The sequence below is a fragment of the Apis florea genome, unplaced genomic scaffold, assembly GCF_048593485.1.
Source record: "Apis florea isolate Af1SG1 unplaced genomic scaffold, ASM4859348v1 contig_3747_pilon, whole genome shotgun sequence".
Lineage (NCBI taxonomy): Eukaryota > Metazoa > Arthropoda > Insecta > Hymenoptera > Apidae > Apis > Apis florea.
Genome location: NW_028256832.1, coordinates 332,959 through 347,702, shown reverse-complemented (window position 1 = coordinate 347,702; position 14,744 = coordinate 332,959). Strand labels below are relative to the sequence as shown.

The following is a 14,744-nucleotide window of genomic DNA, read 5'->3' as shown; positions in this document are numbered from 1 at the left end:
ACGCGTAATCACATTGCTAGAGGAATTACTATCGCAGAAAAATTATATTTAATTATAAACCGCGAAGGTTATATTTATTGAAATTGAGTGTATAACGAGGCTGAGTGTGATTACGAGGATATATATTTTCATGTAGATTCTTCAGATTTTAAGATTGACGGGATTAAAGAAAAAGAAATAGGAAATAGAATAGTTTACTTGACGATATGAAATAATAATAATTAGAGGAAAATACTTGGAAATTGTATATATATATATATGATTTAAAAGAGAAAAGAAACACTTATTAGAGAAGAAGTAAAATATGCACCAACCCAATAATTTCTCGACACAATAGAGATCATTTCGGCTAATTAAAATTAAGATCGTGAGATACGAGCTACGTACAAAGGCGGGAGATTGAACGGGAAATGAAGAAAAATCTGGTCGAGTTCTTTTGGGTTGATCGTCCAATTTATATGTTTTGTAGTTACGTTCATTTAGAGGAATTTCGTCCTGGTTGGAGAAAGTTCTTCGTCTGACACGATTATAAATTTCCATGTAGCCAGCATCGTTTCGAGGAGGAAATAGGTGTGAGAACATGTTCAAAAAGAGAGAGAGAGAGAGAGAGACCACGTTTAATTTGACGCGTGATTTTGATCAGAGTCAGAGTTAACTCATGCATTCTTTTGCATTATGATATCTTGGAGAGACCATTGCATTCCATTGCCGTTCGTGTGTTCTCATTCGTATTGATTATTTCGATCTCATAGAGATGGGGAAAATGCGATATAGGTGTAATAGGTTTGAAATTGGCACGAGAGTTGATGGAATGCACCGATCTGAAAAAAATTTATCGGGTGAAGGGTTTCGTTGAAGGCTTCGATGAGTGAAAGTGATTCGATATCTCTGCGTAAGAGATTTTTAATTGGAAGATGATTAAAATTAGATGTATAGTGTAAAAATATTAGATACAGAATTGATTAAAAATATTAAAAAGTTAATTGCAAAGAAAAGTATAAGTCTATAATTTCTTTGCTTGGGATCTTTTTTTCACTTAACGTACTCGAACTTTTGTTTCCTTTCATTCGTAAATAATTATACTGCAATAATTTGTTTCGTTTACCGAGTTATCTAAACGTATCATATCCATTTTATCTCGAAAGAAATAAAACTGTTCCAGTGATAACGAAAGACAAATTGACTTTTAATTCGTTAAAACCGCAGACACTGCAAGAGAATGATATCGTTATCCATATATATAAATATTGCAAAACCATCTGACAACGGAAATTTATAATTTAAACTAACACGTAGATATTACACGTATAATAACTTTATATGGTATATTTAGGTTCTGTATCGCTTAATTACTCCATAATATAATCTACGATGTACTCTAATATTTACAAGATTTTCACTTAAAAAAATGTTATTTCTTATTTATATTTTATTTATATATCAAGCACGAAACTTCACCAATTATCTTTCTTCGAATCTCAATATTCACCCTTTTCTAAATTCCTCACCAAATTCACTCATCGTCCAAATCTTAAATTAAACGAAAAATATAAAAAGAATTTACTTCAATAATCTTTTCTTCTTTTTCCAAAAAAAAAAAAAAAAAAAAAGAAAGGGAGAAACGAATTTCCATCTGTCAACAACAGATTTCTAAACATCCACCTAACTCTAGTACAGAACCAACAACGGCACGCTTAAAAGGATACACGGCTCAAAGTGTAAAACGTGTAACTCTGTGTCTTGCGTCGAGCATCAGCGCTTCAAGCATCAACGGCTCAAGCCTGGTTGAACGTGTTAAAAGCTGGTCAAACAATGACGTCGGACAGTTACGTACTGAAAACGAGAAACAGGAAGGATTACTTCCTGGCGATCGTTTCGTTCTACGAGGTCGCGTGTGCCGCGGCTATGATCAGTTCTTTGTTGATATCTATCCGGTGGATCAGGTTAATGCGAATGCGAAATGCATCGACCGACAGTAAAGCTTCCGCTTCTGGGACGATTAGTGGGATATTTAGCGTAATCACCTTTACGGATGATGGATGGTCCACCAGTTTATCCTTTGCATCGTTTATATTATTTAATTAGTCTTGCTGAATATTATTGGTTAAATAAGTTTGTGAACTATCCCAAATATACTTCATATAATAATATACAATATTAATGAAGTGTTTCTTCAATTGCAAAAATTATTGATTTTGCTCTAATAGGATTAATTATCCTCTTTGAGTTTTGAATATATTTTCACCTCTTTTTACAATTTCGTTTCGATCGATTTGCGAGCGAAATTTTCAAATTAAAACTGGTCTGATTCTTGATCCAACATCCGTCGATCGAATCGCAAGGGGTAAGGGGTTAAACATGGAACGGCCACCGGAAAGAAACGCGCCACTTTCGACCGCTGGTATCCGTGAGCGTACTACTTCCAGGACTGGGAGCCTGGGTCGTGCTAAAAGAGAATAATAGAACAGCCGAGAAAAACGAACGTCGCCTGAAAATACACGCCACTTTGAGGATTGACTCATGCAATAATTTATATTGCGTTCTCTCCCCTTCTCTCTCTCTCTCTTTCTCTTTCCGCCACTTTCTCTATCTTTCTTCCACCGATACTCGCCCGTACATTCGAACACACGTCGTACACTTTTCCCTTTTTCTCCATGGATCCTCTCTCTGTCTATCTTCCTCTCTATGCACCGACTATATTTAAGTGCAACGTACCACGCTTATGAGACAGAACGTTCCTCGTGGGTTACTGTCCTCTCCTCCGACTCCCCTTCGACCGCGTAAACGCCTTTACGCCATTTATATACCGCGTACAGAGGCGTCATATATGAGGCTATGCACGTGCACTTTGAGAATGTGAACGTGCACCATCACAAAGTTGCTTCATAATTTTCTCTCTCTCTCTCTCCTTTGACTTTTTCTCCTTTTTTGTAAACTTAACTTCTTCTTCTCCCGTGCGGTGCAACTTCCACCTCGTCATCATTACCATCATCGTCTACTTTTTTTCTTACGTATTTAACATTTAAACTTCTAAGATGCTCAAAGAGATTTTCTCTAGGATATATATGTTACAGGAGATCGTATATTGTTAATTAAACGATCTATAGTTAGTCTAGGGAATTTTTCAAAATGAATTCGCGGTTTCTGTGTGAAAATTCCAGTTTCTAAAAAATTATTAAACCCGATTAATATTTAACTTCTCAAAAATTAAATGATTACTTTATCTGAAGTATCGTGAAGAAAATTATAATTGATAAAGTTGATGGGTAAAAAACGAGTATTTTTAGAAAGAAATCACGAAATGATTTTGATAAAGTATTTCTGAGTTTGAGTTTGCTTTATATGCAATAGTGGAGAAAAAATTATAATTGACGAGGTTGTTAACTGTGCAAAATGTGTCGTGGGATGGTTGCACTATTTTGATTCATCGCTTTCAGGAAAGCTAGTGTGTTTCTGGAAACATGAAATAAAATTTCTAGACATATGCCCCTTCCCATGAAATTTATTTCTGACGCGCTAGACTGAAATATTCTATACGAGAGGAAGATACGAGATGAAACGTGTCCTGAACGAGATCATCGTATTTTTGATGATTTGTGAACACGCTATAGTTAATCACATTTTATTGTTTAATTATATGCAAGATTTAAAAACATATCCAAAAGAATCAATAAAAATTACGTGAATAAGCGTACATGATTTACGCCTCATAGTGTTCCGAACGAATGTGAAAACAATTTTTATCATAAAAATTGAAAAAAAAATTGTAAATTTTAAAATTTTCTAGACTTTTAAATAATATACTCGAAACGGAATATGTGCGCGTTAACTTTAATGAAAATCACGGGAAAAATGACGAAAGTTAATTAACGAAGCCTCTTCTCGATAAGAGAATCCTAAAAACCAATCAAGATTTCAAATTCCATTGCTCTGAAAAATATACTTTGGCGTTTCAACATCCAATACGATGTAATTTACGCCCTGGAAGAATCTTGTACGAGCTATAAAATGAGCAAGCACATCGAGGAAGAGAGAGGGAATACATGCAAGGAACGCGGACCGCACACGAGTCTAAGAATTCCAAATCACTATGGAATCACATCCGCCACATTTTCTGTGCTGAAAGAGGAAAATAAAATAAAAAAAAGGAGACGATAAAACAAGGACAATACCAAAAAAAAAAAAACCTAATTTCAACGTGATACACTAACAAATATCAAAATAAAATTTCACGAATAAACTTCGTCGATTATAATTTAACAAAAAGAAAAGAAAAGAATAAAGTATTTATAAAATTTTCTCGTAAATTGGAAACCAATTACCATACGTTCAAAACAATCCAATTAATTTAAGCACCTTCGTATTATTCTCGAGATCCGATATAGCACAGCAGCACCTGTATATCCCACCTCCGTTCCTCTTTACAGTCATCGTAATCTCAAGATTGCTTTCTTATCGATCGAGAGGAGTTTCCGGTTCGCGAGTCGCCGCGCAGGAAAACGCACTCCTCGCATTGCATTTTTTTCCGCCACGGTAATCACCGTTCCTTTACACGACGCCGTTTCATTGGACGCACGTGCACGAACGTAAAATGCACGAGAACGCGTTGAAAAGAAGGGCTTTTGCACGGTTCCCTTGGAGGCCGTGGGGATCCGTCGATATCCGGCACACGATATTCCACGAGGTGGAGGGAACCGGTTAAATATTCGATCGCGGCACAGTTTTTTTCAATGGGGCAGAATTTAGATAGTAGGCCGAGCCAGAAATGCAGCGCGATCTTTATTTATAGACAGTTGCATTCCCAGCCCGATTTTTTTAAAAGCCGCCTCTCTGATCTAATCCTTTCGGCGTTCTCTTCGCTTTAATTATTGCATCTCGATCATTTTGTGACGTTACATCGGGATACGAGTTTGGAAAACTTTGTGTCGTAATCAACGAACGTGAAATTTCATTTTTACGTCGCGTTCATTCGCTTCGATCTTCGAAAATCTTTTTCTTTTAACGCCTAAGTTTTATTCTCTGTTATTTAATAAATGTTATTATTTTTTTTATATATAATATAAAATAAATCGTTAATGTAATGTGATTTTTAGGAGGAAATCTTCTTACTTTCTGAGATTTTGATAAATTTTAAAAATCGAAGTTTCAACACGTATGTAGGAAACAGATAGAAACTAGAACTGATTTAAAATTTATCTATCATTCCATCAAATCAATTTATGGTTCCAAGAATCTGTTATTATAGTAGGAAAAAAAAGTTTTTATATATAAATTCCAACAACTGCGCAACATCAAGCGCATAGAAAACGTCTCGTATATATGCATAGTAAGTACCTCTCATGCGGAAACGCGCATACTAGACGAGACGACGTCATTGTTATCTTGTTATATTGACAGTAAGATCGCCGCACGCTATATTCTTCTTCGATTCCTTTGCGGAATGGAAAGTCGATTGTATCTCGGAAAATTACAAAACTAGTTACGAAATTTCAGTTTTCTCCGCGGAAAAGCTGAATTGCATACTTAAAGATTGCAGAAAATTTTCTTTCTTTCAGAACTCGTCAAATTTTTTATTTTTTCGTTCACATCTATTAAGATATTTTTGTCAAGGCAAGAGAAAAAAGCCAAACTCGTTAGAATTCAATAATGTTACTTAAAGTTTTCTATCATACTAAACTTTATACGATATAAAATATCCGAAAGAGCAATTAACGATATATATTTTTCAAAATTTTGATACAATTTAAGTAATACATTATAAAAACTTGAGTATTCGATAATCCAAAGAATAACATAAGATCTAAGACACTTAAGAACCGTCGAATCGATCAAATTTTGATTGAATTTTCAATTCAATAATTAATTTCTGTAATTCCTTGTAAAAACAGACAACACATTCTTTTATTAAAATCGAACGTAATCAGATACGTAATTATTTTCATTAATTCTAAACAGTTAAGTTTAATTGAACATATCGCGACATTGAAAAAGAATCGTAGAATCGTAGAGATTCAGAACACGATAGAGTTAAATGTGAATGGCCGACGAGGTGACCATTCGATTTCGTCGATGAATGCAAATATTTGTGTTCGATCGGCTCCTTTCCGGTTTTGACATCGGTGCACGTGCACAGAGGACCTCTCGGCTTCCTGCCGCGTCCCCGATATATTTTTAAAAGCGTGAATCTCCGTCGCCTCCGTAGAGAAATCTCACCGCGTCTCGATTATTTCAGGAATAAGTAGATCCAACTAGAGGCGGAGGTTGGCTGATGAGTTTTACCAGGCTAATTGCACGACGTCCGACGCTTAATTGCGAGTCATCTCGTTACCGATGACTACTTCCTTCGTTTAAAATCTTCTCTGAAAAATCTTGTTTATAGTAATTGAAATACGATTCGATCCTCGTACACGCAAAATTTTTTGACATCGTACAACGTCGTGATTCTAATGTTCCAATAATAGAACTGCAATCTTGGAATGGAGATTGACAACGAGCGTCGGTGATTTAATTGGATTTTAAAATTTTTTGATGAGAAGATAAGAAATTTCAATGAAAAAAAGGAAAAAAGTATCTAAATATTGGCATAAAGATTAATGGAATCGGATGATGAAGATTTGGAAAATAGTTTTGTTGCGACTCGAAAGATAGAAAGCATTTTGGATAAAATTCATGATCTGGTATTTGTTCGATTTGATCGAGGATAAAAATGTGCGATATGAAATTGCATAAATAAGGCAAGTGGGGATTGGCAATGAACTCAAGATCACGAATAATATGTAATCTCGTTAAAAATTTGAAAAAAAACTTTTCCCTTATCGAACGATTTATATAATTTTAAAATGAATTTCAAATCAATTTATTATTCCAAATTTAAATTGCTTCTTGCCTTACAACAGATACAATTTAATACAAATTTAATTTGTATTTAAATTAGTAGAAGTATTTTTATGATTGAGAATACTTTTTACGATTGAATTCGTGCATGATTCATAAACAGAATATAAATTTTGAAATTTAAAAAAAAAAATCAATAAATCGACACGCACGGTTAATAATAAACTCTTCTCGTCTAGTTTCCTAATTATATACCGAGAATACCCAGAATCTCTCGACCTCTTAATGCATTCTATTATAGACGACAAGGAAGCATCGAGACACGGGAAAATTCCGGGAAAATCTTTTCAAAGAAATTCGCTATATTTTATTTCACAGAGATATGATCAGAGAATTTGTGAACACGCGCGAGAAGTGAAACTCTCTCAAGCATGTTGGATCTCGGCTCATACTCGTACATCACTATTAAACTTTTATCAGACGGAATTACATACTACGTGTTGGAATCACGGATTAAAATTGATGAATCATTGCGTTATAATTGCAACGTTATCTGGCAAACGGTTGTCGCCTCAATTGCCAGATGCAAGATCGTGGTTACTATAAAGTTAGCAAACGATTTTAAAAATTCAAATTTCCCCAGAAGAAATTCCTTTTGGAATACCGTAAAACAAATTTTAATTCGATTACACTTGTGATTTAATTTAAACTATATGAATAAACCGAAACGAAGAAGAAAGTATACACGAAAGAAAATAAGATCTCACAATCTACCGCTATCATTGAAATTATCTACACGATATAAATAATAGAAGATACTTCAATTGTAAGAGTATAGCAAAACGTTCCAAAAGAATAAATTCTTCTTTTATTTAATGGAAGTGAATTACAATACTCCTTTCAAATATCACATCATTAATCTCAATTCTCTAATGTTCGTGTCCAAACATCTATACACAGCCAAGAACTATTTCAATTCCATCGAAAGGTTAATTCATCTTTCAATCGAGAAGCCAAATGTATCGGTGAAGTTCGATACACCCTCGCCAAACACACCACCGTGTTTTTTCAATTCGCGGCCACGCACAAGCGGACAAGCATGCTTTTGCCTTACCTTCGGGCAAAGGATGTAGAGTCACCGCCGTTGACAAACGTCCGCTTCCCGTAGAAACGAGATGCGGCGCTTCCGTTTGCACTCGCAACGCCCGCCCAGCCTCGCGCACCTCAAGACCGGCGGTCGCCATGCCTGCACAGAAGAAAAAGAAAATTAGTGGAAAAGTTATAATAAAGTATTGAGATTAATCATACAAATTGTGTCGCGAGTTATAATTCACGAAGGGTGTATTAACTTCGCGGATACTTTTCGGATACTTTATTGAATTGTTGCAAAATTTTTCTTATTATCTTATCCTTTATATCATTGAAAGATAATATTATTTCCGATTCCTCAATTTTTCTTTCTATTATTTTAAAACACGTGGAGAAAAAAGACTATTAAAATCGGATATCTTTTGAAAACACTTCTCCGTTTAACGTTCCATTTAACGATTGCTGCATTAAATTAAAGATAAGTACTTTCTCAGGACTTTTTCGAAGTCCAGCCAAAAAAAAAAAAAAGAAAAAAATGGTAGTTCGCAAAGGATCAAAGTGAAAGAGGAGAGATTGTATTTCAATGTCACCGAATTCGTGATCGTACAATCGATTCCAATTGCTCGCCCTATACATCTAGAAAACCACGACGTTTTTATTCGTATTACGGCCCTTCATATTTTTCAATTTAAAAATTATAAAGGAGAGGAGGATGCACGGCGCCACGGTATCAATGTCAGATTTGCGCCGATGCCGGGACACGAAAATTATGCAGGCATCGGGATCACGTTGAAAAAGAAAAAAAAAAAAAAAAAAGAAAAAATAAAAAAAAAAGAAAAAGGAAGAAGATCCTCTTCTCACGTTCGTGGCACAAGTTGTGCGCCTCCTCCGCGCGGCGTGTACCCACTAATTTATCATGACCCGTGACTCCAGAGAGGCGAGGAGGAGGGAGGGAGGCGGAGGAGAGGGATAAGAAAAAGAAGGGAACGAATATAACAGAAAAAGAATCCCGGCCATCCCGAGGAGACCGGTTCTTCTTTCCTCTCGTTCTTCTGCCCCGTCCCTTCTTCTTCGTCACTTATTTTTCTCGTCTCGCGCGCGGTAAATCGATCTCATCCCCGCGTCTTCGACAAGATCGAATTCGTTATGCTTGGAGATCGGTAATAGTAAAATCTGGGAATAAACGGCATGATTGAAATTGGCATTTCCGAACGCGTTTAAGGGGATCGTTCGATCTTCCCATCCTGTTGCAAAAAAGGGATCAAAGAGATATGCGTTATAGTTGCAATTTATTGTGATTATTATTATTACTTTTGATATGTAATGAATAATATGAAGAGAGGATTTTGGATAATTTTTCGATTTGTCGAAAATCGTTATTTTATTTCAATTTATTCTTTACGCGTTCAAGTAATTTATATGTATGAACGAGAAATATATAATTTCTACAAATAAGAAATGTATATGTACATGTACAGTTTCGTTTAAATATAATTAACATATTCATTTAGATGTATGAAAATACTTGACAATTTTCAAGTGATTGAATTCTTCAAGAGTTTTCACTTTGCAGGATTTTCCGAGTGCTTGAGAGCTGGATTCGAGGAAATGCTTCAAACGCTTTTAAATTCCAGGAACTTGTTAAACCATTGTGGTAACTCAAAACGTGTATTTTTGAATACTTATTCTAGTCTTTACCTGTCTTGTTAAACGTAAATTTAACATGATCTTTGTTTGAAACTCTTTGACAAATAATTCAAATATTATTAATCAATAAATTATTATATAATTATAAAAATGCTGTTTCCTTCATTTCTACTTTAAAATTTCAAAAATTTCATTATTGGCAATCTTTTTAAAATCATATTAAACAATTGGAAAATCCTTTCTATAGAATATATAATACCTCGTGATAATAAAAATATTCAAATGAAGTTTTACAATTTCGTGGATACGAGTAGATCACACGTAAGGATAACTCGAGTAAGAAGGCATTATTTCCTCATGTCGGAGCACGATAGGCAAAGTTCAACGGGACAGTCTAGCGTAATGCGCTTAATTAAAGTTGTTTCAACTCGTTAAGATCGTTCGCACGGGATGAACAACCCTATAAACGGCGGCAATTCGTCGACAACTGGAACGACAGTTTTCATCGTAGAACTTCGTTTTCATCGAATCTTCCTCGTGTTGAGAATTCACTTCGTTCTAGTTATATTCCGTTCACGCAACGTCCAATAAAAGAAATTTTTTCATTGTGTTTCTTCTTTGTTTGAAATTCCAAATCAATTGGATTTTTCAAGACAAGTATTGTGTATTTTTAATAGTATACAGTTTGTTGATAATTTAATTGGTGTATCGATGATTATCTCAGTTATTTTTCAGTATTCCGTGCTATATCCAAATTCTTTAATTAATCTTTAGGATTGCTTATTACGAAACGAAATTCAAATTGATCAATTTAACAGTGTATTAATTGATGATATGTAAGTAATCGATCCCTTCTTAGGAATTAATATTATTAATCATATTAAAAGCACGATAAGATAATATTTCATCTCGTGATTAATCGACAGATAGAAATATTATTCGAAAAATCATTGCTATCTTTTACAAGATAAATGCTTGATTATATTTATTCCATTAATTGTATTTATGAATTATATTCAAAAATATTTATTGTTTTTATTATTCAAACATGTTGCTGAAAAGATTCTTGTATCTTCCGACAACAAAATATATATATATATATATATATTATTTTTAAGTAATAGTTGTCAGTTTTTCCATACAATATTTTAAGTTTTGAAAAAGAAAGTGTCCTACATATTCTAATATTACTCCAAGTATTCGAAGAATTATGAAGAGAAAACATAATCTTGGATATAGTAATTTCTTCTAGTATTTACATCCTCGATCATTTAAAAAATGTAAACATATTGGAAAATTTAAAAGGAAAACGAAGACGCAACTGTGCATTCCATTGATATTTTTCTGTGTAAAGTCAACAAAGTGGATTATTTTTAATCGTCCAGCTTAATTCCTTGCTATTTTCGAATAACTAAGAATGATATTTCATATTATTTCAACTCGGCTCTGACCTCTTTTTTTTATGTAAACGAAGAAATTAAAGGAGATTAAAAGTAGAATAAAAGTGAAAGATGCTGTTTCATGTTCAAGATCCGAGCAATCAGAGAACAATAGATAGATTTTTTGAATTAGACATTAACATGTATCTTATGATTTCATCATATCTTAAGTTCTTTTTGAAATAAAAAATAATTATTACATATTACGTACGATTAATATTTTTGTATATTTCTGTTATACATCTTGAATGAATAGAAATTTACAAATATGTGGAAGATTTTTAATCAAAGAAGGCAATATTGAAAAATAACGAATACCGGTTAAAAGGAAGGACACGCGTAAAATCATCATTGTTTATTATCACACCCTAAAAATTACGCGTTTCATGTGCTACTAATTATACATTCCTGTAGGATGAGCGTGCCTCGAACCACGAAGCAATTTTGTTTTTTCTTCGACAGTTTACGAGCGTATTTTCGTAACGAAACAGCGCACGCAATAACCGGATGCTTTTTTTTTCCCGGTTGAATTTTTCCAACCCTCCTTCCCCTTTCCTCCTCCTCCTCCTCCTCGCTGATAATAATCCGAAAAGGAACGCGTATACGCAATTTCGTGGAAGACTCTCTTCTGATACGGATAACTATTCCAGCCGATCTTGCTCTGGCTCGTGTTTCCGCTGCTCTGTTTCTTTATTCGAAGATAGAACGCCATCCATCTCGTATTTCTAATGTCGAAAGCGCTCGAGAAATGCGATAGCTGGGGTTTCGAGCTGTTTGCGTGTTCCTCCTCTTCAACGATAATCGATTCATCCCTTTCTTCGATGCAGATTCGATAAAAAATAAGAAGATTTTTGCTTTGGACGAGCAACAATTTTTTATATTGATATACATTATTTTAATCATTTTCTGCGATCTGGGTTGCACTGATTGAATTAATATTATCGGTAAAAGTGTTTTGCAAAGCGTCGCTCAAATTTTGCTCGAGAAATCGTAAAAAGTAAGAAGTTCGAAGAGAAAAAGTTGCGTACGATTTATCTTATGTAAATAAAAATATAACATTTTAATTACCAAGAATACAAGAAGTCGTAATTTAAAAATTGTCAAGAGTGTGCAGCTGCTCGATAACATCGGTTCGATGCTTCAAACCTTTCAAACTCTTTTATTAACGGAACGGAGGGAGACACACCTGCCCGTTCGCAGGTGAGTTCAGGTAAGGACAAAATTATCCTAGCACGCAATTTCTGCACTTCCCCCAGAACGACTTTTCTTTCTACAAACCGCTATATTCGGCCGGTAACAACGTTGACAATTAAATAATATCTTCTTCTCCTTAAATAAAACATCCGCCCGCTTGCGTGTCACAATGTTCTGTTCTTTAATTCCGCGATGCTCTTACTTTTTCCAACCAATTCAATTGTGTTCAAATGAAACCGAAATATATTTAATTTAAAAATTTATAATTAAAATTAACACGTGCATTGAATCGTTCCACGATTCGCTATATTTTATTAAAACTCTATATTTTCCTCGTAACGACGTCAAAGATTCCAAAAGAGATGAGGGAGGAGGAGGAGAACACGTGTTTTTCACGCGAAGTTCTTTGTACTCTCGTTTTCCTTTCAGCTAGACGAAACGAGACTACGGCAAAAAAAGAAACAGAAACGCGCTGTTGTTGAAAGAGAGGTCGTAAGTGGCGAGATTGATCCCAAGTACGAGTTTTCGAGATTACATGCGCGGTTCTTGAGAATCAAAGTATCGAGAGAGGTGTTTCGAAGTGGGAGGTGATTAATCTCGCTTCGTGCTAATAATTTTACGAGAAAGATACGCAGCAGAAAAATTAACAGTGTGCTTTTGAAAAGTGGGTCGATTAAAGAGGCTCGCAAAGTGTATCTTGTTTTTCTTGAATTAAACGACATAGTTGTGTGAAATGTTTAACAAGTATGATGATGATTCATGCACAATGAACATGAATATATGATGATATATATTTTTAATCTGAAATTTAAATCTTCTTTTTTTTTTTTCCGAAAAGTTTTTTGATTAAAATATATAACATAAACTTTGTGTGAGAACTTTCGTTCACGACTGGAAATTCTTTCTTCTCGAAAAACCAAGCAAAATCTGGCTATATAGAAACAAGAAGAATAACAAACAGATTACGATGAAGATTGAGCGAAACCATAAAGGCTTGCACTATACATTATCTAATGCTCGAACGCTTTGTCGAGAAAATAATTAAAAATATTTTGAAAATTGTTTTATCTGTCGTATAAAATTTCAGATGAAAATATTAATAGATATCGATGAATATTAATATTGTTGTCTGATTTAGATTATCCCTAAGATCGTTTTACAAGTTTGTTGAATAGATAATTCTAGCAAGCAATCTATTTTAATAAATGTTTGGAGTTGTTTTCTAGCATTAGATGCATTCGCATCGATGAATCATTATTTTTTTAATATATCTAGTTATTTACAAATGATAAGTTACGATCGAAATTATTTAAGGCAAAATAAGATACGTCATTATCTGAGAAGATATTGTCATTTTCTTTTTTCTTCAAATTTTATAACATATAAACGATATCGAAAACAAATATATTATCAATACTATTAATCTTATCATTATTACTAATACTATCGATTTGAAAAACAAAAATTCTTTTCTAATACGATTCGATAAGTAAAATTCAAATATACGAATTAACGCTATCGATATTATTAATAATAAAACAATATAATTTTAATAGTATTTTTTAATACATTGATAATAAAATAAAATTATTTGTTTGTTCCTTCTTTCAATGTATCACGCAATAAAGAAAACTTTATAAAATACAATACGGTGAGCATACTTCAAACAAAAATCAAATTTTATTTACCGTCTCAAAAATTAGAATACATAACCAGAGATATCAAACTCCTTCAAAAATCAAAGAAGAACGATCAACCTAAATCAAATCTTGCATCTATCGTATTCAATAAACTCGAAAATTAACGTAAATTCCATTCCAACCACTCAAAGATACCCCACATAATCGTCAAACTACCCCAAATTAAACAAGATGAAATACGACGTTTAACGTTTCAATCCCCATATACCTATCTATCTATCTCACTACCATTCCATTTCCACGAAAATAAGATAAAATAGCCCGCGTTACCGCAAACACCGCACGCTCGCCACGCGAAGATTTAATTACTCGACCTTCGCGTCTTTCTCGAAGAGCCCGGATGATGAAAAGCCGGGGATAGAAAGCCGCGTATTGAAACGATACTACGATTCATCCTCGAACCCGATGCGGGCCCGCGTTTTACATTGAAACGTGGGGCCAGAGTGGGAGGGCGTAGGCGCGACACTTTGAGCCGGCTTCCACGTTCAGCTGCGAAAGGAGACGTCCGTGGCAAAAAAAGCCACGACCGACCCGGGGCACGGCGAAAGGGGGCCAACAGAAGAGGAGAAGGAGGAGGAGACCAGGCGGAGGGGCGCGTGTCGCCTCTGCGGCCTCGTGAAACTGTGTTCGCACGGAACAAGTGTTACACGATGAGATAACGCTACTTATGCTTTATGTAATGGGTTCTCGCTTTCGTTATCGCTCTCGAGCTTTCACGAACCGGAAACCGGCGGTCAAATATAACAGTGATAAATATTGGTTGGCTGGTAATTACGTTGGTTGGTTGGATACGGGGTGAGAAGTGATTGTTCTTTTTTTTTTCTTCTTCTTTTTTCTTCTT

The 14,744-nt window shown here is 34.5% G+C and overlaps 1 protein-coding gene across 2 annotated transcripts in view; it reads right to left on the bottom strand.

Moving 5' to 3' along the window:
• The window catches only part of LOC100871905 (uncharacterized), a 68,706-nt gene that overhangs the window by 26,589 nt on the left and 27,373 nt on the right, over nucleotides 1-14,744 (bottom strand). For both annotated transcript variants that reach the window (XM_086914853.1, XM_086914854.1), the window contains exon 2: nucleotides 7,949-8,080. In XM_086914853.1, the coding sequence (XP_086770979.1) occupies nucleotides 7,949-8,078 (130 nt within the window). In that variant the 5' untranslated portion in view covers nucleotides 8,079-8,080. The remainder of the gene's footprint in view (nucleotides 1-7,948; nucleotides 8,081-14,744) is intronic.